The sequence below is a fragment of the Natator depressus genome, chromosome 26 (genome assembly GCF_965152275.1).
Source record: "Natator depressus isolate rNatDep1 chromosome 26, rNatDep2.hap1, whole genome shotgun sequence".
In the NCBI taxonomy this organism is placed as follows: Eukaryota; Metazoa; Chordata; order Testudines; family Cheloniidae; genus Natator; species Natator depressus.
In genome coordinates, this window is record NC_134259.1 from 10,986,935 (window position 1) to 11,013,711 (window position 26,777).

General features: G+C 45.0%; 1 protein-coding gene across 1 annotated transcript; it reads left to right on the forward strand.

The window, feature by feature from the left end:
• Positions 1-25,631, forward strand: ANXA4 (annexin A4). Its single transcript, XM_074940103.1, has 13 exons — positions 1-154; positions 7,936-7,993; positions 9,916-10,003; positions 11,226-11,320; positions 14,972-15,085; positions 16,460-16,550; positions 18,900-18,979; positions 19,960-20,016; positions 20,321-20,414; positions 21,186-21,281; positions 22,166-22,224; positions 22,561-22,683; positions 23,811-25,631. The coding sequence occupies exons 2-13, from the start codon at positions 7,985-7,987 to the stop codon at positions 23,868-23,870; spliced, it is 966 nt and encodes a 321-aa protein (XP_074796204.1). The 5' UTR covers positions 1-154; positions 7,936-7,984; the 3' UTR covers positions 23,871-25,631.
• The last annotated feature ends 1,146 nt before the right edge of the window (positions 25,632-26,777 follow it).

Here is a 26,777-nt window from a genome sequence, read left to right on the forward strand (position 1 = left end):
GGAGCTAGTGAGTTCTTTCCAGATCTTCAATCCAATGAGCCCCACCCCTGAGTCAGGGCGTGTCCTGCCCTTGTGTGTCAAGCCCCGGAGCGCTCGTGATTAGTCTCCCCGCCACACTCGAGAGCAGCAAACGCCACGGCCTCTGGAGCAGCGGGTGAGTGGCCCGTTTTCCAGGCAGAGCCCCCCGCAGGCTCGCCGGGGGTTGGGACCCGCGTCTCCCGGTGCTGCGGCTGGCGGCGCCCGGGCTCTCCAGCGCGCCACGGGGAGCTCCGCTTTCCAAACGCTGCAGCGCAGCCAGGGCGGCTCCCCAGCCCCTCTCCTCGCAGCGTTGGGGGCTTGGGGGGGACGGACCCCGATCCTGCATCACAGGGGGCTTGGGCGTGGGATCGCACCCAGGTCCCTTCCCCCTGTAATAAGCGCTTGGAGGGGCGCGCACAGCCTGGCCCAGGGGCGCACGGCTCAGGGCGCACGGCCCGAAGCGCTCTGCCAGCCCAGAGCGGGCTCGGGACCTGGGTGTTCTCCCCCCTTCTCCGCAGGCCAGGCAGAGGCCAGGGCCCTGGGCCCTAACGCGTGGGAAAGAGGAACCTGACTCAGAGACGCCCTCCACCCCTGTCCTGCTGGGGGATGGTGAAAAGTTTGCTTCACCCCGCTGCTGCCGCGCCGCCCCGAGAATGGCCCAGCCCGCCTGGGCTGCGGGGTGGCAGCTCGCATTTGGCTAGGCAGGCGGTGGGGAGTGGAGGTGGATGGGGAGAAGGAAGGAGTCTCAGCCGCCAAGTAGGACACCAGCTGCGATTTCTAGTGAGCTGAGTGGGTGGGGAGGGGCTGGAAGGTGTCAGCTGTGGGAAGGAAAGGGGAGCTTGGGGGCCAGATTCTGCTCTTGCTTACGCCAGTGTGACTCTGGCATCGTCCCATGGAAGGCAATGAAATCATCCCGGAATGACCCCATCTGAACTGAGAGGGGACTGGCCCATTGCATAGGAAGCAGTTAGTGGTGGCAGAGACAATTTGGTGGGGTTTGGAGGGTCTGTTTGAGGAGGTGGATATGGCAGGCGAGAAGCAGTCAAGTAAATCCTGCACCTGCTCTTCCAGGTAGCTGATCCCTGAGACTTTCTGTGTTTCCATTACAAACCCTAGGCTAAGCCCTAACCATGCCATGGAAAGGGTACACCCGGTTCTTGCTCTCATTCATTGATTTACACGTTCAGCAAAAGCCAATTATAGGCATAAAATGCAGGTTTCAGTGTGTACTTTTCCCCTTTAAAAGAGCTTGTCTATGTGGAGAAGTTATTCCGGAATCAGGCTGAGTGTGACTCTAAAGTACAATAGCTATTCCAGAATAACTGCCTGTGTGGAGACTCTCTTATTCTGGAATGAGCAGCTGAAGGAGAGCTCTGTGTGGCTCCAGAGCTTGTCTCTTGCACCAACAGAAGTTGATCCAATAAAAGATATGACCTCACCCTCACCTTGCCTGGAATAGAACAGCCAGTCCCAGGGTAGCTATTCTGGTCAATTTCACTGTGCAGAGGAGCTGGTAAGTGTGTGTAGGCATAGGCCTGTGTGTGCTTCTGTATCAGTCACAGATCTGAAACATGCACCCTACAGCCACTTCCCCTTCCAATTCTATATGCTAATCCTGCCGCTGGATCTGCTAGCGTGGACTCCTGCACGCATGTTAAATGGGGCTATGCTGGCAGGCATACAGGGATTGCTGCTAGTGGATCCGATTGCAAGTTCAGGGGTTTGGCTCACTAGGGCCCCAATCCTGCAACCACCGAAGCCAACAGTCACTTTGACTTCAGTGGGACTGCTCATGCTAGTATAGCATTAAGCAGGGACAAAAGCATTTTACAGGATCAGGCTTAGGGCTCTCATTGAGCTGCAAAGGTTGCCTTTGGTGATGATGAAAAGATTATGGCATTCCTGATTATCTGTTGGGTGGGATAGTGAGGGTGGAATCTAAACATTCAGGCTGAACACCAAAACATCGGTGTTTGGTGGGAGGAGCTATCACGCAAGCGTTCTGCTGGATTTTTTGCTTTATTTACCAGGCACTAAATCCTACTATTGTTTTTCAGACAAATTTTCCATTGGTGCTGGTTCTCCTCTCATCTCTATTCAAGCCATTAACTTTGTTCAAGACACTGATGTGAAATCAGGAGTGAAAGTGAGAGGAGAACTGGTTCCATTAAGTTCAACAGGACAGAAGTTCAGTGGGAACTTTGACTGAATACAGGGCCTGAATCACCAATGACTTACACCAGTATGGAATGGATGGACCGTACTTCCATTCTGATTTGGTAGCATTTTACACCCACTTTTCATGGATGGAAATGGTGAAACAGGTCCAAAGTCAGCAGGATTTGCCCTCTAGTTTTTATTTGCTTCAGGCCTGATTCTGGATCATTTCAGATGGAATTAAAAATCATTCTGAAGGGACTCTAGCAACCTGTTACAGACCAAGTTAGATTCCAGGCAGTGTCTCTGAAGGTTCCAAAAGTGCATAAGTTTCAGTGGGAGCTGTCAGGAGCAGTTGCCCTAGATCTTGTGGGGATGTGTCTGCCTTGTGTTCTTTGTTTGGATTTTTTTGTCACCTCATTTATTTTTAGGCTGTCTTCCCTCGTCTTTGTTTATCTAAGAAAAATTCTGCTTTTGTTATTTCCTCTAGTCAATTTGAACACAGACATCTGTGTTACTCCTGCTTCTGGATACAAACAACTTGAGCAGTGTTTTCCAGTGCAGGCAGAAAACCTCTGTGGAACTTCAAAGTTGTGGGTTTTTTTAATTAATGTCTTGCTAAAAGGGATGAAAGCAACTCAAATCAGGCTCTACATTTGGATTTTTAGTCTTGCAAAACCCCATACCAACTGAAAATTTCCCTCAATTTACTTTTAAAATTCACAGAAATTGTCACTTAAAACAAAAATCAACGTTTCCTCCCTGAAACGTTTTGCAGCCCAGGGACACTTAGCCAAAGTGAAACTGACTGACTATTGCATTCTCTCCACTTGCACAATGAAAAATAAATTAGTGTGGTCAGAACAGTGAGAAGGACATTATGGGCTTGACTCTCTACTGCTTTGCACTTTGTGTAGTCACATGCGCCAGTTCAAAGTGGGTGTGAGTGTTACCAAATCAATGGTAGCGGTCTACACCTGCTTTGTACCAAGATAAATTACCTGCACAAGGTGCAAGTCAGTGGAGAATCAGTCTTCAGGTTACTAAGGACACGGCTTCACTGGCAATGTTAAAGCGCTGCCGTGGCTTGTGTAGTTGCAGCACGAGGGGCATAGCTCCCAGCGCTGGTGCACTGTCTACACTGGCACTTTACAGCACTGAAACTTGCAGCGCTCGGGGGGTGTTCTTTCACACCCCTGAGCGAGAAAGTTGCAGCGTCGTAAAGTGCTGGTGTAGACAAGCCCTCAGAATATAAGGTGAAGTCCGTGGCACTTCTAATTTCTTGAGTGGGCGGTCTATGTGCATTTAATCAATAGGACTTGGAGATGGGCTTTTTTTAATTCTGGAGACTGTGGATAAATTAATTCTCTTCTGTCATGGGTTTCATTCGTCTATTTTCCAACTCATTCAAAAATCTCTGAATGTTTTTGTCCTGCATGATCATCAGTCCAGCCCATCTCCTCCTCTGCGATTGTCCATAGGCTCCCAAGTCCCCTTTTCAAAAGTGACTTGGTCACTTAGGGTCCTGACTCCCATGGTCTTTCAATGCAGTGAATGTATTACATTGAAACTTGATTGGACTCAGGCTCTTAAGTGTCCATGTCACTTTTGAAAATAGCACTTAAGAGCCTAAAATGGTTTTGTACGCTACAAAAAAATAAAATCTCACAACAGCAAGTCTCAGAGCCTGGGTCAGCTGACTAAAATAACAGCATAGACGTCCCTGCTCAGGTGGGAGTCCAAGTCTGAAACCCTGCGAGGTATGTGGGTCTGAGCCTGGGATCCAGACCGAGCGAGAACATCTCACTGTTGTTTTTAGCCCCATAGCAGGAGCCTGAGTCAGTTGACCCAGGCTCTGAGGCTCACTCCTGCGGGTTTTTATTTTTATTTTTTTGCAGTGCAGACGTATCCTAAGTCACTCCAGCGCTTTGGAAAATTGTTCTTAACATACCTGAATGTAGCATGACCTTCCTTCTATTACCTTTGTCCTGTCTTCTCCTAAGCTCTTCAGAGCTGTCTTTTTTTTTTTTTGGGGGGGGGGGGTAGGGAAGGGCCTAGCACTTTTCTGGCTGCAGTATAAATGAATCATTCATCAACGCAGCTAAGAAAACATAAAACTCTTGCAGTAACGTCTCACGTTCATCTGGCAAGACATCTTTCCACAGAAGTTGGTCCAATAAAAGGTATTACCACACCCACCTTTCTCTCTTCCACGGTAACTTCATGTGTAGTTCGAATTGTGCCAGAAGACCCATTACAAAGATGCTGTAGGCAGCTCTGCCCCCACCGAAGTGAGATGTTGTCTGCACGGCTTTGCTCAGCTGACTATCGTAGACTGAGTCTCCAACGGGAACAAGGGTTTTGTAACAGGTAGTATGCTATGGCTGGCCTGCATTTTCAAGTGTCTGCTCTTTTGGGGGGGGGGGTTCGGGGGGGGGGGGGGGTTTGTGAGTGTCCAAATTGAGGCTCTATTTGGTGCCTAATTTTCAGAGCTGCTGAGCACCCTTGCCTCTCATTGAAATTAACTGGAGATATGGGTGTTCAGCACCTTTCAAATCAGGCCTTGAGAGAAGTTGTCTCAATTGGAGTACCCAGAAGCTGAGACCCCCAAAGTAAGTGGACACTCTGGGAAAAGTGAGGCCGAAAATATTGATCTCTCAACTTGTCATTGTCCAGGGACACCTTTCTGGGTCTCTGGTCCATGTAGAAAAAGCCAAAAGGGGAGAATTTTTTAAATGATATGGAATCAATTTTTTAACTTCCCCAGCTCTTGATAAACTGAGTGTCATGATCATACATGGGTGCAAGAATAGATAGCTTACACTAATAAATATGGGAATGTCAAGATTGTCTGGAACGGAAGTAAGGTCTAGAATGAGGGAAATGGAGAACGTCACAACATAGAATCCTAGAAGCGTAGGACTGGAAGGGACCTCAGTAGGTCACCTAGTCCAATCCCCTGCACTCAAGGCAGGACTACATAATAACTAGACTATTCCGGAGAAGTGTTTGTCTAACCTCTTCTTAAAAACCTCGAATAATGGAGATTCCACAACCTCCCTAGGCAATTTGTTCCAATGCTTAGCTTCCAATGCCACCCAGACAGTTAGACATTAGAAAAAACTTCCTAACCAAAATCTCCCTCGCTGCAATTTAAGCCCATTGCTTCTTGCTCTATCCTCAGAGGTGCAGGAGAACAATTTTTCACCCTTCTCCTTGTAACAATCTTTTACGCACCTGAAAACTGTTACCATAAGTCCACCAAGTCTTCTCTTCTGCAGACTAAACAAACCCAGTTTTGTCAATCTTTCCTCATCGGTCATGTTTTCCTGACCTGTAATCAATTCTGTTGCCGTCCTTGGACTTTCTCCAGTGTGTCCATATCTTTCTTGAAATGTGGAGCCCAGAACTGGACGCAGTACTCCAGTTAAGGCCTTATCATCACGGTTAACTTTTCCTTTCAAGCTGTCGTGGTCAGTATTTTATATGTCTGCAATAACTATGGAACCTAAGATGAAAGAGAACATTCAGCTAGCGTTATATGGGCCAGATCCTCCACTGGGGTAAATCAGCCTAGCTGCATTGACTTTAACGGAGCTGCCACCAGCTGAGGATCTGGGTTCGTGTGTCTCAACTTCTCGTCTTTCCTCCTTGTAAATGTGTGTTTCTTAATAATCCGGCACATGGGGCTTCCTTACTCCTCACAAACACCAACAAAAGTCGCAGCTGAATCAACATTGCTGAAACAGCATAATCCCACAGCACTGCTGGGTTTGTAACAGTCACTTGAAATGGCTCCGGGGGATAATTCTGCTACCTCTGCAGTAGCTCCATTGAACTCCAAGGGCTATTCACCGTAAGAGTAGTAGCTCTTGACATTGACAAGATGTGAGTTCTTGTTTCAGATGTGTGGGCCAAATTCTGACTCTTTTCCTTTTCCCCTCCCCGTAGCTGGAATAAGTGAGCTTGGGAAAGGCTCTTTATAGCTTTTGATTATGTTCATTTATGGTTTTTAGGCTTCCTTAATTAAAACAGAAATAACTGTGTGCATAAAAACTGGGCTCTGCGAAATGGCAAGTAAACGGTCTATGGAATTTTCAGAGCTTTAAAGACAAGTTCCAGCTGTGGGTTTTCATGGAATTATATATTCTAACTGCAACTACTCAGACAAAGTGTGCAGAACACTGAGCCTTTTAAAGGAGATGCTAATTAAAACCAGACGAGTAAATCCTATACCTAGATATCCAAATCCTAAATTAGAATTTCTTTCCCAGATCTCTGGGTAATTTAGTTAAAACTGAGCAAAACTTTTCAGCTGAAACTCTTTTTGGCAAAAAATTTCAGCTTTGCTGACACCAAAACATTTTGCAAATTTGTGTAGATTCTGCTGAATTGTTGGTTTTCCCCTTCTCTCCCCCGCCTCCAATCAAACTATTGTTTTGAGACTTTTGAAATGAAATACTTCAGTCTTTTTGGTTTGAAACTACTTTGTTTCTCAACTTTAATTTTATAAAAATTAGAAAACGTTTTCAAATGGTTGAAATTGAAATGACGTGTTCATTCAACCTACATCAGTATAATTCTTTTCAAAATTGCCAGCAAACACCAGCTCTACTTACAGTACCTTTCAAAGGAAGATCTCAGAGTTTTGCAAAGCTTCGTGAGATAGGTAAATGGAGACACTAAGAAGTTAAGGACCAATGGGAGTTAGGCAGCTAGGCATTTATGAAAATTCTAAAGGTGCCCATCAACCTCTTTAGATGCCTAAATACCTTTAATCTGACCCCAGGAGACCTGTTCAAGGCCACACAGTGAGCAGGTGGGAGGTCCTGGGATGAGAATCTATCTGTCCAGACTCCCTAGCCTATAGTCTAGTAACTAGACCATACGCCTCAAGGAGCTAACTAGTTATTCTAGTGATGGAACAGAACCTTGTTAATTCTCCCGGTGTGAAATTTACCCCCGGAGCAGAGGGCTGAAACAAGACAGAGCAACACTTACATCCTCCAAACAGGGTTTAAGTGATACCTAGGCCATGGTCTCATGCTCTGCATAGGGCTGAATTCCACCCGCTTGCTGACTGACCACTGTGAAGAGTCTCGCACACAACCTAGCTGAGAGAGACTGCTAGGCTAACGGCATTCCAGTGAGTTCTCCTCTCACTCAGACTTCATTATTTGTGCAATATGCGCTACAGTACGATTCATCGCTTCCTCTCTATCCTGGCAAACCCCAAGGGTCAGAGTAAACGAATATATGTTTTGTATCACAATGCTTTTTGTTTAAATCAGGTTTGTTCTCTAGGTATTAACTGTGTGTTATGCTACAGATCTCCCATTCGTTATTATTTATTATTTGTATTAACACTTAGCAGCCCTAGTCATCTTTATGTCACCAGCATATGTTTAGAATGGCTCAATCTGATATTTGAAGTCATGGATAGCTATAAATATCCAAATGTGGTATGTATCGCTGTAATTCTTAATCTGCTTTTAACTTAATAATAATTGTTTGTTCAGTACAACTTGGATGTTAGTAGTTATCTCAAAGGTGAATGTAACCCATTGGAACAAGAATGTTGGTGAAGAGTTATTGACTTTTACCTCAAAGAATGAAGCAGTTATTTCTTTACAGTGTCAGGAAGAACCAGCCCCATTGATTTAAGTCCCCTTGGGATAGAGGCAGAGAGAGTGAATTCTGTCAATTATTTTCTAGGACACTTCCTTTTTTATCAACACTCCCTTTTTTTTTTTATTGCAGATAACCATCTGTTTGGGGACCTTGACGTTTAAAATATTAACTGAATACTATGGCAAAGGTGAGTGTGTTTGCTTCCAGGTACCAGGCAGAGCTAGGTAGAGTCAGTCCCTGCATTGACTACATTTATCTGATCAGTGCAATTATATTTACATAGAAAAATGATGTAGCAAGAAGAGGGCTAGCGCTGCCTGACACAGTGCCTATTTCCTCATACTAGAATGTGGATTATCTTCAGTTATCTATATATTTACTAAAGGCCAGGTCTTGCACCAAAATCAATGAGCTTTGTTATCGGCTCATGGAAATTTAGGGCTGGAAGAGACGTCAAGAGGTCGCTTAGTCCTATGACAGTAAGCCCAACAAGTTCCTAAGAACTCTACAGTGCCCATCCAAGTTGTATCCAGCTATTCATGGAAAATGCCTAAGATCCTCCTGCCAAATAGCCCCTGTTTAGGCATTGAGGCCCACATCCTGAAAGGTATTTAGGCACCTATTCCCATTTATTTCAGTGTGAGTGAGGTGCCTAAATACCTTTCAGGATGTGGGCCTAATGGCCTTATGCACTGAGCATTGAAGTGAATGGAAAGACTCTCATTGGTCAGTGGGAACAGAAAAGCAGGTAGTGTGAGTCAGTGGATCTGGCCCTGGATTGGGTGTCAAGATGCAGGTTCTAATCTCTCTGACATGATCAAGTCATTCCACCACCTCCCTGTGACTCCGTTTCCCCATCTGTAAAATGGGGATGATGGTATTTGCCCACCATTGTAAAAATGCCATGTAGGAGCCTTATAGGGAATTGATTCTTTCATGATGATACGGATAACGATTGATACTAAAGGGAGATGCCACAATGGGGTTTAACAAAGGCGCCAGATTGGCAGGCCAGGAGAATGGAGTCCTTTATTGAATTGCAGAACAAGTACAGTGCAGGCAGCAGCCAGGGGTTTCCCACGCCAATGTGGCTTAATCCTCAATTGAAAGAGAAGCCCCCTGTCGGAGTGTGTCTCCTGCAGGGGGAGGTGACAGCTTAGGGCAGAATGGAAGCTTGTCTCTGCAGTCAAAAAAGCTAACAGAATGTTAGGACCCATGAGGAGAAGGATCAATAATAAGACTGAAAATATCATAGTGCCAGTATATAAACCTATGGTACGCCCACAACTTGAAAACTGTGTGCAGTTCTTGTCGTCTCATCTCAAAAAAGAGAGATTAGAATTGGAAAAGGTACAGAGAAGGGCAACAAAAATCATCATGGGGATGGAACAGCTTCCATATGAGGAGCGAGTAAAAAGACTAGGATGGTTGGGCTTGGAAAACAGATGACTGATGGGGGGGGTGGGGGGGGTTAGAGTATGATAGAGGTCTACAAAATCATGAATGGTGTAGAGAAAGTGAATCGGGAAGTGTTATTTACGCCTTCACGTAACAGGGGTCACACAATGAAATTAATAGGCAGCAGGTTTAAAACAAAGATACGCACGTGTTTCTTCACGCAACACCCAGTCAACCTGTGGAACTCCTTGCTAAGGGATGTTGTAAAGGCCAAACATATAACTGGATTCAGAAAAGAATTAGGTAACTTCATTGAGGATAGGTCCATCCATGGGTGTTAGCCAAAGATGGTCAGGGATGCAACCCCATGCTCTGGGTGTCCCTAGCCTCTGTTCCCCAGAAAATGGGACTGGATGATAGGCAATAGATCACTCGATAATAGCTCTGTTCTGTTAATTCCTTCTGAAGCATGTGGCATTGGCCACTGTCACAAGACCAGTTAGTGGGCTAGATGGACCATTGGTCTGACCCAGTCTGGCCATTCTTATGTAACCTGCTGTATGGCTAACTGGACTCTCACCTTATTGAAACACAAACCAACTCCTCCATTTTGTAACTGGTCTCCCCTCCAGGAGAATCTGTATATAACTGGGATTTTTCATGTGTTCTTCTCTGGTTCTGTCTTTAACAACTGATGTTCTGTATCTTTAGGCTGGAAACCGGGGCACAATCAAGGCAGCCTTGGGCTTCAGTGCTGAGGAAGATGCACAGAAACTAAGGAAAGCCATGAAGGGGCTTGGTGAGCTTGTATTTATTTTTAAGACTCTAACCCTCTCGCCTCAGAGTGCCAGCATCCTGCATGTCATACAGTTCACGAGAGCAAAAGTTTGGTAACTTGTGTTTCTCTACTGACTCCTTCCCCCAAGCTCTCTACAAACCAGAGATGGGGGTCACCTTGTCCAGTCATGAAATGCAGCCATTTCTGGGGTGGAACAGGGAAGCTGTTGTGCAGTATAGGACACTACAAAGCAGCTTTGACACAAATAAAGAACACTGTCCAAATGGAAGGAATTTTGATTTAATGCTATCTGAGCAGAGGGAATTTCACGGGGCAGAATGGGAAAGGACAGCACTGCCTCAAACCCTACAGGAAGGGGGTGGAGTTTGTTTCCTGGATGTTTGATCATGGAGAGCAGCAGAAGCCTACCTGTCTATCACTATAGCATCTCAGCGGCTCAGTCACACATTGGTAATAAATCTATCCCCACAACACTCCTGCAAAGTAAGGTTGCATCATTATCTCCACTCTCCAGATGGGGGAACTGAGGCACAGAGAGGGATGCAGGGATTCCATCCAAGGTCACCCAGGAAATCTGTGGCACAGCCGGGAATAAAACCCAGCTCTAAGCCCTGGCTTTAGCCACAAGACTGTCTTTAATCAGCCTGTGATTTGTCTCTCCTGGGATCGGGTGATCCCAACACCCTGTTGAGGTACTATGTCAGGACTGCCTCTGTGGGAAGAGGGCTCTCTTGTAAACTGTCAGTGCCCACTTCTGTTTTCTTGGAGGTCTCCCACCCAACTGATGGCCAGGCTTATGAGGTCAGACTGACTCTCAGCCCAAGGTCATGATAAAATGCATTCCTAACAAGGGGATGCTAAAGAACTTCTGAAGTGTGTAACCCACTGACAAGTGAAAGTTATAGGGCACACTCCGTGCCCAATTCCCAGAGGATGAGAGCCCGTTACAGCCTCAGCAAGGGAACCCTGTTTCTTTAGAGAAAGCTATAGCACTGTATGCTCTTTACTTTGGAGGTTCCCCGTTCAATCCCCGATATGTTGGCCAAGATGGTAGCCAACACGTGGTCTAGTGCTAGTTCTCTAGTGCCATAGAAAATCAGATTTTAGAAGGAATAAAACCAGTTTGTGTCACACCTGGCAAGTCAGCTGAGTTGCCTGCTTCAAAATTAATACTTATTTATAATAACAACAACCTTGCTGGCTTTCCCGTGTCTTCCCTCAGGTACAGATGAAGATGCCATCATCGATATCGTGGCCAAGAGGAGTATATACCAACGTCAGCAAATTCTAATCACCTATAAATCCACTATTGGCAGGGTAGGTAGCCTCTGAATTTGATGATTATGATCTAGACAATTCCTGCACTACATGATTTGTCTGGAAAATTACTGACTTCCCTCATTCAGCTGTGGAGAGGTAAGACAAAACTTTTGCTGGCCTTAGCATAAAGCTCACTGCAATCTCCGTTCACTTCAGTGCGGTTGCTCGTCCAAAGAAAATTGTCAGGTATCTGTTAAGATTATCCACCAACATGTAGCAGAAATTTGGTCAAGCAATCTATCTACACGCTTGCCTTTATGCTATCTAGTGGATGATCCTTAATACCACATGGCCTTAAAGCCCAAATCATCAAGTCTCCACTAATTTTCAGGGTTTGGGGTTGTTGTTTTTTTGATATTTAAGTTCAGTTTTTTTTCAGAGGTGCTGAGTACTAACACCCCCAAAACTGAAGTCAAGGTGAGCTGCTGGTGTCTGGATGCCCAGCAAGCTCTAGATCTCAAGCTGAGCACTCCAATTTAGTGGATCCTCTGGCCTATGCCCATGGCGAGAAGGGCTGCTGAATGTCTAGATCCCCTGGCACCAAGGGGTTAATGGCTGAATCAGTTTAATTTGCTTAAGCTGACATTAAAGCCTTGCCTTTTATCTTGTGTAAACATTCTGAGCACCGTGACAAAGCTCTGTCCTGGCCCCTGTGGTTCCCGCATTTCCTGGTGGATTTTGCTAGCCTCAGAGACTCACTGTGACCCTCCACTAAACTTTCTTTCTCTAGAGACAAGGGTCACAGTCTACTGAGCCATTTTCATCATAAGCCAGCGAGGGAGGTGAGGAGCAGTTATCCTTCCTTGCACAGTCTCTGTTGTCTCCCAGTCTCAGTGACTGATCAGGGGCCAAAGGTGGGGGGGAGCCCAGGCCCACCCTCTACTCCGGGCTCCAGCTCAGGGACCCTAATAGCATCAGCTATGGTAGCTGACCTTTTAGAAACATGACAGGTACAATTCCCTGGGCTACTTCCCCCACAGCAGCCCTCACTTCCTCAAGCTCCACTTCACCCTTACCTCAGGGCTGCCTTCCTTGTGCCTGATATGGTGTGTACTGCTCAGCCTCTCCACCAGCACAACTTCCTCCCACAGCTCCTGACATGCCCACCCACCTGACTGGCTGGGAGGCTTTTAACTAGTTTCAGCCAGCCCCTGATTGGCTTCGGGTGTCCCAATCAACCTAGCATTCTCCCTGCCTTCTGGAAAGTTCTTAATTGGCCCCAGGTGTCTTAATTGACCTAGAGCAGCTTCCATTTCACTTAACCTGGTACCAGGGATTTGTTTAGCCTGGAGCTAATATATCTATCTCCCACGACTTTTCTATAGCCATCTGGCCTTGCCCCGTCACAGCACATGCTGGTTATTTGTTGAACAGGGTCTTCTGCGCCGGTAAAGAAAGTGGTTCCAGGGGAACACATCTGTTCACTGGAGGCCACTGCTAATAAAACTAATGGCGGTGTGAACTACTGACCATCTTAATAGTCACTTTTGCCCACCTGGTAATTCATCCCACTGTGCCCTACCCCTCATACTCCATCCACGAACAAGCACGTAAATGCTGCTTTTCAAGGATTTAGTGCTAACTGCCATTTAGTCTACTTTACCAGTTTACTTTAAGGCTACCATACCTACAAGATTGTTCATAAGTACAGCAACAGTCTGATTCACAGGCTTCAAAGAGTGTGACAAGCATTAAGAAAACTAGCCCAGTTTCCAAATAAGGGTCACTTTGCAGTGATCTGTTTAAAGGTGTGTTTTTGTGTTGTTTGTTTGTTTTTGTTTTTTAATTCTTCCTGCTTTTTATGGTGCCTTTCATTAATGGGTTTTTAAAAGGCTTTCGGATCCTCAGATGAATCTGTCCTCGTCACACCCCGGTAAGGTTGGTGTATGTTACTGTGTTCCATTTAGAACAGTGGTTCTTAACCTTTACTGCAGCCTGCACCCCTTTGGTTCTCAAAATACGTTCTCGCATGCCTTATCAAAAATCGTTGAAGTAGGTCAGTTCTTTAAACCTAGATATATTTTTTTGTTTGTATATTACAGTAATCATTAAAAATGTATAATGTTAATAAATACATAGGTTTGATGAAACGAAGTAGTTGTACTTACGTACCTGTGCTTAATTTGTGTGTTTGATGATTTACCTTCTAAAAAAATCTGGCATGTCTTGCACCCCCAGAAAGGGCATCTCGCACCCCCAGGGGGTGCGTGCACCCCAGGTTAAGAACCACTGGTTTAGATGGCTAAAAGGAGGCACCAAGAAGTGAAGTCTCTTGGGGAGGCTTCAAAATGATGATCGGCCTTACAAAGCCGACCAAGATATTATTCTAAGGCCTGGTCCACACTAGAAGAGTTATACGGGTATACCTTATGTCCTTTAGAAAGGTATTGTTTGTTGAGAGTTATACCAGTGTATGCAGTAGTGTGGACTCAGTTATACCAGTATTATTATTAATTTGTATTATTGTAGTCTTCGGAGCCTCAGTCATGGACCATGATCCCATTGTGCTAGGTGCTGTACAAACACAATAAAAAGATGCCCCAAAGAGCTTATAGTATAAAGGTAACCTTTGCTTACTGAACCAGAAACAGCTATACCAGACTAAGCACCTTTATACTGGTCTAATTACATCCCCACTGGGAGGTGGGGAAGGGTTGTACCACTAGCTATACTGGCATAGATAAAGTGGTACATCTTTCTAGTGTGAACCAGCCCTGAGTTGCTGCCCACGTTCTCCTCTGCCTTATGCCCACAACGATTACAAGCAAAACGTGGAACGAAAATGGCTTTAGACAGAAATGTTAAACGCCCACATGAACAAGTGAATGGCGAAGCTGCTGAAATCAGGCATGGATGATGTTGGGAGAAGATGTGAAAAATAGCCTCTCGGGTATCATCATCATTCCCAAACCAATCTCTCACGTAGTGTTGTTCATCAGCAGAAATCAAAGCGCTTCACAATCTTTAATGTGTTTATTCCCACAACACCCCTAGGAGGCAGGGCAGTGCTATGATCCCTGTTTTACAGCTGGGGAACTGAGCCCAGATAGACTGAGGCCTTGTCTACACTACAGATGCTATGGCACTGCAGCTGTGCCCCTCTAGCCCTGTAGCGTAGGGGTTTTCCCACTGCTGTAGTTAATCTACCCCCTTGAGAGGCCGTAGCTAGGTCAAGGAAAAATTCTTCCGTTAGCCCTGGTGGAGACCCCACTAGGTTTAGGTTGGCTTCACTACATCTCTCAGGGGTGTGAATTTTTCACACCCCTGAGCGACGTAGCTAGGTCAACCTATATTTTAGGTGTAGATCTAAGCCACTTGCCCAAGAGGATGCAATCTGTGGTGGAGCAAGGGATTGAACCTGGTCTCCCAAGTCATAAACTAGTGCCCTAACCACTGGACTATCTGAATGCAGAGCAGGAGTTAGATAGGATGTACTGGAATTACCAGAGTTGGAGTTCAGCTAGGAGTTTTGTATAGAATAGCAGGGGTGCTGAAAGCCATTGAATCAAACTGTAAACCATGTATAGGATGGGAACCATTGCAAGCCGGGGATGTGGCAGGGTGCCAGCACTCCTAGTTCCAGCACCTATGTAGAGGAGTGGGGCTTTCTGTTCTCATGGCTATTTATCACCTTCCCTGGTTTTCTAGGATTTGATTGGCGATTTGAAGTCTGAGCTGAGTGGGAATTTTGAGAAGGTGATAATTGGATTGATGACTTCCATCACACTGTACGATGTGCAGGAACTGAAGAGGGCCATGAAGGTTGGTAAATATTCACTGATGTTACCAAAACACCAGTGAGTTCAATATGTGGCATGAATTAAACATTCCCCACGCAACTTCTCCCGAAGGAGGAAGAAAGAATGTGTCACAGGGTGCTAGTTTACGTCACTTAACACAATTCTGGAAGGTGCTCTCTGCTACTAAGCTAATGAGGGTTGTATAAGAACCTGAATAGAACGTGTGCATTAAATCTGCAAATGCTTTCTGGACTGCGTTCTTCCATTTTGTTCTACTGGTCGATAAGAAAATGAACATGGTGATGTGTTCGGTATAAAAGACAGCTAGATTGTTAAAAGTTGCAATATGAATTACTTTCACACTAAGGGCCATGCATAGTCCTTTATCCTGCTACCCACTTGCAAAATCAGGCTTGACACTGAAAGAGGTACACGGTCTATGCACTAATAAGAACATAAGAATGGCCACACTGAGTCAGATCAGTGGTCCGTCTAGCCTAGTAACCTGTCTAGTGACAGCAGCTGATGCAAGATGCTTCAGAGGAAATGAACAGAACAGGGTAATTTCAAGTGATCCATCTCCTGTTGTCCAGGCCCAGCTTCTGGCTGCCAGCGGTGTAGGGGTGCCCAGAGTATGGTCATCCTGACCATCTTGGCTAATAGCCATTGATGGACCTTTCCTCCAGGAATTTATCGAATTCTTTTTTTAACCCAGTTATACTTTTGGTCTTCAATAACCTAGCGTTTATATAGCACTCTGCATCTTCAAAGCACTGTGCAAACATCTAAAGCTGGTCAGGAGCTTTTTAACAACACCTTGTTGTTGTTGGAAAATGCAGACTTGTCCAAACCAAGTATTTTTGTGGGGATGGGTCTACTTGGATGAAAAGGTTTCTTGGGTCCAGAATGGAATGTCTGGTGAGAAAACTAGTCAATAACCTGGGATGTGAGAGACCCAGGTTGACGTTTCTGATCTGAATCATACATAGCAGGGAGTTGAATGTGGGTCTCCCACTTCAAAGGTGAGTGCCTTAACCCCCTGGCTGTTCTGGGGAGAGCCTGTGCCTCTCTGCTTCTTTGTAAAAACTCTCAAAAGGTCTCCGTTTCCTCCTGTTGCGTAATGGGACTTTTTTTAAATCTCAGAATCTTTCATGAGACACCCAACTCTACAAACAAGTATCACTTCATCGCATGAAGTCTGTAATGTATCCACATTGAACAAGTGATGAAACAGAGGCAGAGAAATTAAGTGACTTACCCAGATGGGGGTGTGCCCATCGGATCCTGGACTATTACTCAAGAGAGTTGATTCTCCATCCTGTGTTGCCATCACGGTGCCTCTGTTTGCTGGTAGATTGAAAGCCGCTTTCATCCTGATTCTCTGTTCTGCGTTTAGGGTGCCGGGACAGATGAGGGCTGCCTGATTGAAATTCTGGCTTCTCGTTCCTGTGAAGAAATCCAGCGCATTAACGAGACCTACCATCGTCGTAAGTAGTATAAATTATGAGATCCTATGACGTTAGTGCATTGAGAGTAACCTGTACTGGGAGAGCAAGTGGAGAAGCTTGCAAGAGGTCCCAACTATGGCCCAGATCCAGGAAAGCACTTTGCCATGTGCTTAAGTTCCCCTGATTGCCATATCTATTACACATGTGCTTAGTGTCCTGTAATATCTTTGGGAGATCTCACTGTATTAAGTTTATGTATCATTGTGGGCCAGGGACTGTATGCAATTCCATGGGGGATGATGACCACCGCCTTCCTGGAACTAACGGTGGGAGGTTAGAGAGGTGCCACAACCTGGAGACGCTTGCATATCCTGCATCAAACTGGATTCTCCAGAGACCAACAGACAAAGAAAGGACTTTTGGTTTAAACTCACTCACGACCAGGGGCGTGCGCAGAAATTTAACTTTGACCCCTTTTGGGGCCAGGAGGAGCTTGCTCTCCATGCAACTCTGGCCCCGGGGCTGGAGGAGTTCTGCGCCCCTGACGATTATTGGGAGCGGGGGAGGGCTGTGTCCCTGCTTGCCCCCGCTTGTGCACGCCCCGGCTCACGACCTTGTTTCTGATCCAGCAAATGGACAGGACTTTCTCAAGGTGGCCCCAGTCTTTCCTAGGAAGGATTGGAACTTGGAAGGAATTCGGCCTACTGAGGCCCCATAAGACTGACGGGTGACCTGGTAAGATTATGAGTGTGTGCAGAGGAACTCTTACTGTCTTTAATGCTTTCACCTTCAGAATAAATGTGCTTGCTTAGGAAAAGCTGTGTGGTAACTTACGAACGGTGGTAGCTGCCCATAGTTCTAGCCTTTGGGGAGAAAGCAAAGTGCAGATGCAGGCCTGTTCAGGGAGTCTGGTTTGCTGGGGAACTCACAGCGTAGTCAGGGAGCTGTGCAGCCTGGAAAAATCCCTGTCAGGAGGGAGAGATGCATCTCTGCACTAGAGAGGTGAAGACTGGGGAGCCTAGAGTTGGTGCCTTTGGTGGACATGGAGGGGGAACACAGGTGCAGTTGCCCTGAACTGTGACAACATACTTAAAGCTAAATATGTGTTTAGGGGTCCTTTCCTGAACTAAGGCTTAAATCACCATTTCCTAAGGCTGCCTCGTGATTTATTGGCAGAAGAAGCTAGAGCAATTCCTTCCTTCCTCTTGACCCCATAAACATTTAAATTTCCCAGCCAACAAATGTGTTTTCCCCAGTTTGTATCATTAATGGTTAAATACCATGGGTTAAATACCAATAGTACTGTATGCACTACTTATGTCGATCTAGAGGTAGAAGATATTTTGTGAAATCTCTCTCTCTCAAACACACACACAGCTGTAAAGATTTTAAAAACTGTATTCTTTGAATGGCATCTTACCCACACCCCATGATTTCTCCAATCGCTCTAGCTGCTAGCAGTTCAACCAAACAATAACTGAGCCATCAGCAAGACATCTTGTGAAACTAAGAAGCATCATAGTCGGAGCAAGAGACTGTTGCGATACCTTCTTTCTGTCTGTCTTTCACTTGATTGTGACCTAGTGTGCCTGCATAATTATGCTCAGTGGACAGAGACTTAAGCCTTGTCTAAACACAGAGAGGGTGAAGTCCTGGCAACACTGAAGTCAATGGCTAAACTCCCACGGACATCAAAAGAGTCAGGATTTCACTCAGAAGCTGTACTGGGATCCTGGTCTGTCACTAGGGCCCCTAGGTGCTGCAATAATACAAATAATAATTGTTAAAACTGGTTTTTAAAAATAGACTTAAACTGGTTCAAATCCCTGTATGGACAAAAGTTTTAAACTAGTTTGTCTCCTTTTTCAGCTTGTGTCTATATATTTATAGATGGTAGCTTGTAGTGGTCCCTCCATTTCAGGCTCGGAGGGAGGCTACTCTGCCTCACTACATAGCTAACCCAGGGTTCAAGTGATTTAAGTGTCTCCGTACAGAGGTTTGCACCAGATTAACAAAACACCTTTAGTTAAACCAGTGCAACTTTGTGTGTGGAACAGACCTCAGATTTATTTTAGAGAGAATGATCCAGATTGGCTTCTCCTCCCTTACAACTGTGTAACTCTGATTAATTTCACATACACTGGCCTAAACCCAGAGCGACTCCACTGAAGTCAGTTACATTGATGCAAAGGGAGAGAAGAATAAGATCCAAGGTCAACGTGGCAATTCCTAGGCAGGCAGGATCAGAAATTGAGGGACAGACACATAATCCGGACACCTAGGTCACAATCAGACACGTAGAAGACTTCTCTAAGATGAATAGTGTTTAGGTGCTGAACTTTCTCTGTTAAAAGCAAGTATTCATGTATGTCTGTGCTCTCTTGCTAGAATATGGAACTACCCTTGAGAAGGACATTGTCTCAGATACGTCTTCCATGTTCCGGCGCGTGCTGGTGTCTCTAGCTACAGTAAGTGCAGTTTAAGAAAAACCGTCTGATTCTTGTTGCTGTTGAACAAATCCTCTAAGGGCAGGTCTACACAAGAAACTGACAGCTGTATAACTACATTGCTCATCTTGAAAAATCACACCCCTGAACGATGCAGTTATACCAACCTAACCCCCCCAGCGTAGACAGTGTTATGTTGAACCGGGGAGCGAGGGGGCTTTACCCATCAACGTAGCTACTGCCTCTTGCGGAGCTGGATTAATTATGGCAATGGGAGAAGCTCTCTTGTCGGCGTAGTAGCGTCTTCATTAAAGCAGTACAGCACCTTGTTTTTGTGACAAGGTCTCTCTATACTAAGTACCATGAATGCCTGATTCTCCTCTCTCTTACACTGATGGAGGTCAGGAGTAGCACAATGGAAGTCAGTGGAGTTACACCAATGTAAAAGATCAGACAGATTTGTATTAAATACTAGTACTAATCCTCCCTCTCATCTGGTTCCTTCTCCTGCTCTCTGCTTTGCAACTTGCTCTTTTTATCCCCTTCCTAGACATCCTTCCCCTTCTCCTACTGCACAGCCTTCCCCTGCTGATCTCCTTCAGGACTGTCTCCATGCCACCTTGCATTTCAGCTGGTATCCTGTGTATCACATTGGTTTGACCTGAAGGGCAGGCTGCTCAGGGGGTGGGACAGGAATTGGGGTGTATGTGTGTGTGTTAACACCATGTGCTTTCTTAGGCCCCATGGCTCCCACTGACCTCAGATGGAGTTGAGTCCTCAGCCTCTCTTAAAAATAAATAAAATCAGACCCTCAAATAATACTTCAGAGCTTTCTCCACCACCCCTCTTGCAACAATCTATTGCACAATTGCAGCTGCCTTCTCAATCGATCCTCATTATATATGCTCGGTAACTTGTTTCAAACAGCAAGCTTGCTCAACTCTGTTCCATGAGCCCCTCTGAAAGGCTGAATTTAACACAGCCCTCTTGTGTTTCTGCAGGGAAACAGGGACCAGGGAAGCTATGTGGATGAAGGCCTTGCTCAGCAAGATGCCCAGGTCTGTAGCTCTTCGTACTCTTTAAGAAACATCTGCCCCACCGTGGTGGGTGTTTGCTGATCCCCGGTCCTTCCACCCATTGTTTTTTAAAGGCCAGTAAAAGTCATCAACCATTTAGCTGGAATGCTTGTAGTGCACTGGACTGGGTCCCAGAAGATCTGGGTTTTAGTCCAGGCTCTGCTGCTGGATGACCTTGGACCAATTTCTGCACCTCAGTTTCCCCATGTGTAAAATGGGATAATGATCTTTTTGGAAGACCCAAGCTCTCTGGCTTTACTTATTTCATGTGCTTGATTCTTTCTAGTGCTTGTATGAAGCCGGAGAGAAGAAATGGGGGACAAATGAGGGACAATTCCTGACTATCCTCTGTTCAAGAAACAGAAATCACTTATTAAAGGGTAAAAGTCTCAGCAATTTTCTACGTACTTTCCTCTTTTTAAAAAAAAAAAAAAAAGGCCCTTTTTTTTAGGTACATCTCTTGGCAAACAGAAAGGGACCCTTCTCAAAGGCACACGCCTACTCTGGAGCCTGGTCTTATGTATCTACTTCAGAGTATTTTAATACAGGAACCTATTCTTGTGAGCCTAAAAGGAACCCTCGAGAGACAAGAATGAACTTGTATGGATCACCGATGCTCCAGTCTTTATACCAGAAGTAGTAAACTGGGACTTTGGCGACAGTTACCAAGGATAGGAGTTCAGGAGCAAGCTTCTTGCCAACATTCCCCCTACAGGGAAGAAAGACAGGCGCCATTCTACTGGATCAGAGGTTCTCAAACCACAGCCTCTAGTGATCTTGTTAGTGGCTCTTGCAGAACTGGCTGGTTGCAAATACTGATGGTGAAATGGCAAACCTTCCCTTGTGGCAGAATGTTGAACCAAATGGGAAAGCAAAGCTACTCAGCTTGACCCCATTAAGTAGTAATTCATCACACTGTTACCAGCAGTTGACTGACCAATTAGAGAACTGATGATAGTTAAAATGAAGATAAACTGAATGGTTTCCAGGACAACTGCAATTGTCTACCACTTAAAAAAAGAGAGGCCAAATGTGCATACAAAGCACTCAGCTGCTTGACCTGGCAAACTGGTCCTTGATGGTTAAGCCTTTGTAGATGGCACCAACAAATCTTTCTTGATGACTTTTCACTAGTGTGTGTTCTTTTCCAGTCTTTGATGAATACAGAAGGATCACTAAGAAGGACATTACAGAAAGCATTAAATCTGAGATGTCGGGAGACCTTGAAGATGCCTTATTAGCTGTGGGTGAGTATTCCGGTTTTAAATTTAGGGTTGTTTAGTTACACAACACACTATCGGGGTGTAGAATGGGAAAGGATCACTTCTGTCAGCCTTGAGCACACAAGCCATGGAGTCGAAGCTTGGTTAACTTTAAAATCCCTAGGTAGTTCCTGAAATAGAGGGGGATGGGAGGGTGGACGGGGATGAAACGCAAGGAGCCTGTGATGTGTGCAAAGTGCCTTGCTTTTCAAAGCAACAAAGTGTGTGACCCTGGAGTTAAAATCACTTTCTCCACTGAAGGAGACACGGGCATTTTATCTAAAGTATTAGGCTTGCTTCACCTTGGCATAGTGAGATCTCCATCTTTAGCCGCGCTGTGTCTCTTGCCCACTGTCTTAACAGAGCAACGTGCAGGGGACACGCTTTGTTGATGGCCAGTAACTGTCTCCATTCTTGGCACAGGTCACACTGTTTTACCCCTTGCAAATACGGCAAGTGGCTGTGAACAAGATGGCAAAAGTTTCAATGCTTCCACTGTCTCACTGTTTACCTTTGCCACCAGGTGCTGAGGGTGCTGACGCTTATCAAAGAGCATTGCAAACTTTAAACAATTGGCTGTACTGTAATGGACAGGACTTCAGGTTAATTTGAAGGGGCTCGTTCTTTTGCATTTACCCTTGCTGTATTTATCAGCTTGTCCAGTGGCCTCTAAGTCCATACCTTGGAGCTTCTTGGACTAATAGTCAGGGATGTGCATGTTTTGGCCCCGATTCTGCAAATGGATCTGCAGAAAGACCTCTGCATCCGCCACTGACCTCCCATACAGATCTGATGGGAGCTTTAAGCAGTAACTGCAGCCTTGAAACGTAAAGATTTGGAAAATCTCCCTTGTTCTTTTCTCTTCACAGTAAAATGCATAAGGAATAAGCATGCATACTTTGCCGAAAGATTATACGGTTCCATGAAGGTAAATAGCTTTTGTGTGTATGTGGTTCCCCCCCACCCCCAATTAAATATAGAGGCATGCTAAAATAAATAGCAGCTGGATTTAATGCAGTAGGGGGAGAGGAGAGAGGGCAGCAACCCAAGCGGTTCATAATCTTCATGAATCTCCTGTCCTCCTCTGCTAAGGGACAAAACTGGCATTGCCCCATTATATGCTGAAAATAGGGAACTCTGTCACACTCAATGCAAAATGCTTTGGGCTGATTTCCCACCCAGAGACGAAGGATGAAACCTTAACCATGGACAATGATTTACCCACAATGCACAATATTTGTACAAGGGTTGCTTTTTTCTTTAGGGTTTAGGGACGGATGACGATACACTCATTCGAGTGATGGTGTCGCGCTGTGAAATTGACATGTTGGATATCAGGCATGAATTCAAGAGGATGTACGGGAAATCTCTCTACTCCTTCATCCAGGCAAGCTTTCCTTACCTAGAAACCATGGTCTTGCTGCACACTGCACCAGCCACTTTGCCTTGTAGTCTGATTAGTGACTGGTCCACACTTTTCAAACAAGAAGCTATTATTCTTGAACAGCTTTTCGGGGGGCGAGGGGGTGTCTGAAATGGTCCATTCTTGATATATATATTTTTGTTTTTTCACTAGGCATTCAACAAAAATCCTTGGTTTTTTGTTGTGATTTTTTTTTTTTTTTTTTTTTTTTTTGAAAATGACAAGGGAAAAGGAAGGAGGAGAAAACGGAAAGAGGGAAATACACAATAAGGGAAAAATCAGAAAAGAAATTCAGAAAACTTCCAAAAAGATTGAAAAATTGCATGCATCTCAAACCCCACAAAATTCAAACTTTAAAACATTTTTGCCTTATATTTTAAATTTTGACCCACCTCTAATCCTGACTTGCATTGCCCTTACAAATTTTGGGGTTAGGATTGTTTAACAGTTTTCCAGTAATGCCAGATTGACTGGTCCAGTGATGAATACTAAGATAACACCATCCAGCCCCTTTGTACTGGCTATCCAAGCAAGATTTCTGCCCTCACCCTCTGTGAGTTGGATCTGAAGCACAGCTTAATGTCTTGTGGTCAGAGGACACTTATTTGCCGACCTTCTATAACTATAAACTGTGCGTCTTAGAAACATTGGCTTGGATTCCTCAAAGGGTTAATGGGCAGGTGTGGTTTGTTTTTTTTTAATCTCAAAGAACTCCTGTAGTTGGATTTCATATTTTAATACTGTAGTGGTTTCTCATTTGATCCTTGTTGCTTGATTTTTTGTTTAAGTATTAACTTTGTCTTAAAATGGTTGTGGGATGTTGTCGCACATGGTAATAGTTCCTGCATTCCACGTCGCTGCATTTTAGTGGTGGGCAGTGTGTCCTTATACGTGATCAATGTGTGTCAAGTACTCTGGGATGAAAGGTGCACCTTAAATGTTATCAAACCTTAAGTTGGCAAAGAAATTCAAAATCTCATGGGGACAACTCCTACAATCAGCTCAAACTGGTGTAAATGGTACTGTACAGTCTTTTTTTCTGAGAACGCGTATTGCACATCTAATCACGTGTTTGTCTGTCTGTCTTTCAGGGAGACACTTCAGGAGACTATAGGAAAGTCCTACTCTTGCTCTGTGGTGGTGAAGACTAAACCATGTACAACTTGTCGTCAGGGGAAAGGAGAAATAGATCACAAGATTTCTCCCCCCCTCCCCCCTTAAAATAGGTTTAGATAGTGCTATTAGAATTGACTTAGGCTAATCAATGCCAATTGCCTCTTATGATATGCTTTTATTGCTTAGAATATGCAATGGTGCACTAATTGTGTTACCAGAGCCAGTCATGCCTTTAACTAGTGTCCAGTGCAGAATCTCCTGGCTGAATTACTTCTCCCAGCAGGCTTTGGAAAGACATGTTTGGAGAAACAGGAGCACTAGATGATTTGTAGAGTCTCAGACTCCATTCTACAGTTGGATTATCTGTGCTAGAGAACGGCATCTTGCTGCAAAAAGGGAAGCGATAGCTAACATCCGTCTTAGACTCTGACCAAGGTTCTGTTAAGTGAGCCTGCAATGAGCTTCATATTACCAAGCTCACATCTGTGTTGCCATACGGTGCAATAGCAAGGGTGTAACAGAGGGCTGGATTCTGCCCACTCCTACAATCCATACAAAATAGGTGGAAATGAGGGGAGAGTTTAACCAAAGCCTTTACTGCTACTGTAACTTGATCTATCTGCATCTACTACATGAATAATTCTTGAAGACTTGTGACATCCTACTGCCATTGAACTTACCGACCAACTGAGGCGGGCTTAGGCACAGACTGTAGAAGACTCTTCACAGGAAAATATTAACACTGTCCATGTGGGAAAAGTACAGAAAACTAGCTTTATTTCTTTGACTATATTGCAGCACAAAGAAAACCATTAGTCTAAAATGCAAGGCGTGTCTATATGGAAACACTCTATCAACATTCCACATCACTATGGCTATTTGTTTATGTAGATCAGAAGATAGGAACAGGATATAATTCACAAGCAGCAAATTAGGAACTCCAGTTGCCTTAGGCTTAGTCTACACACACACATTTTGCATTAATATAACTGTTGGTTAAGGGTGTGACTTCACTAATATTGTTACACGCGCACATCCTCTACTGTGGATGCAGTTATAATCGTAGAGAGGAGCTTTGTGCTGGAATACCTTATTCCCCTTTCCATACAGTAACTGCATCCACCAGTTATGCGCCTTTAACTTCACCATACAGTAAAAGCAGTACAACTTTTGTGCATAGACAAGGCCTTCCACTTAATGCCTTTTCTGCAGCGAGCTGGTTGAAAGAAGCCCTTCTGTTCAGAAACCTAATCCACATTCTGTTTGGTCTGAGGTTATATCTTCACTGCAAAAAGTGTGTGTGTTTTACAGCAGAATAACTAATGCACCTTAGCTTTCCCTGTCCTATGGTAAATTCCTCATGGAGATCAGGCACTGTGCTCTTAGGCCATGTCTATATGCACAGCACGGCTGTTCCCTGCAGCACGTCCGGTGAAGACACTCTGCTGATGGGAGAGAACTCTCCCATTGGCATAAAGAACCCACCTCTGTGAGTGGCAGAAGCTATGTTGGTGGGAGACGCTTATGTTGATGTAACTTATGTCGCTCAGGGGTGGTTTATTCACACCCTTGAGCAACATGAGTTATGCCGACACAGCTGCAGTGTAGACCATAGCCTTAGTGTGAGTTAAATAAGGGGAGGCCATGCGTGGGCAGAGGTATAGTGCTAATCTCATCTACCTCATGGTCAAAAGTAGTGTCTACAATTTTACAGTAGGAGAGGGCTAGCTAATTAGCATTAGTTGTCCTACCGTGTTTTTTTTTTTTTTTTTTTTTTTTTTAAACAACCACCCAAACCACATTTTGTAGCGCAGTCATAGCCTGAGTGGTGCAGTAATTGTTTTTGGAAGGGAGCACTGTAGGCTGAGCATGGAAATAGAAGGCAGGATCTACTGTGTTGTAAACCCAACTTTGCCACTCGCTTTGCTCCCATTGACTTGGCCAGGTGCAAAACTGGACCCTCTCTCTGGCCTCGGACAAGTCACTTTGCCACTTTGTTCTGCTGTCTTTATGCTCCCTTCTTCAGAGGAGGGTTGTTGGCAGTAAGTCTAAGCACTACAACAATCTGCTGCCCAGTAAGAAGAAACCACTCAGCCTTATCACTACAGCAGGTTCACAAGTGCCCTCTGGCTTTACCATAAAAATGGCTTGCTGGCCAGTGCTCACTTTTTCAATGTAATAAACCAATCATTTCTTTACTTTGAATTCTAAAAGGTGTCTTTTCTGAATGAGATGAAATCGTATAGGTGCATTGCCATGTTTTAGTTAGGCTTGTGTTTTCTCGCCTGTCTCACAACTTCACATCAGCTGCCTCTCGAAAGTGCAGCCTGGACTGCCACAGTAAAACCCAGCCGAGGCTCCTTGGGAAGAAGAAGTCTCCAATGATCCTCTGGGAGATTCCCTCACATTACCAGGAAAGGGGAGAAATGGGGTTAATCCTTCTTGCAAAATAAGGGTGGGAGGGAGACCTGCCTACAACTCGCCTCAGATCAGCTAAGTCAAGGCTCCCACAGGAAGATCCTGTGTTTCGGCAATAGTTTTGGCCCTTGCTCCCCCCATATGTGAAAATGGGATCCCCACTGTAGGGGAAGCAGCAGACTAGACAATCCAGCTCCAACACATCGTTCCTTCTAAGCTACAGCAAGTTCAGGCTCTTTGTCCTTGTTTTTAAGACTTTGCATGAATGGTAGTTTCTTTTGTCTAAGGCTATGTCTCCACTTAAAACACTACAATACTACAGCTGCTGTGCACCTGTAGCGCTTCAGTGGAGACACCCACTACAGCGACAGCAGGGGTTCTCCCATTGCTGGTAGTTAATCCACCTCCCTGAGAGGAGGGAGCTAGGTTGATGGAAGAATTCTTCTGTCAGCCTACTGCTGTCTACACCAGGGGTTAGTGCGGCATAGCTACATTTCTCAGCGGTGTGGATTTTTCACACCCCT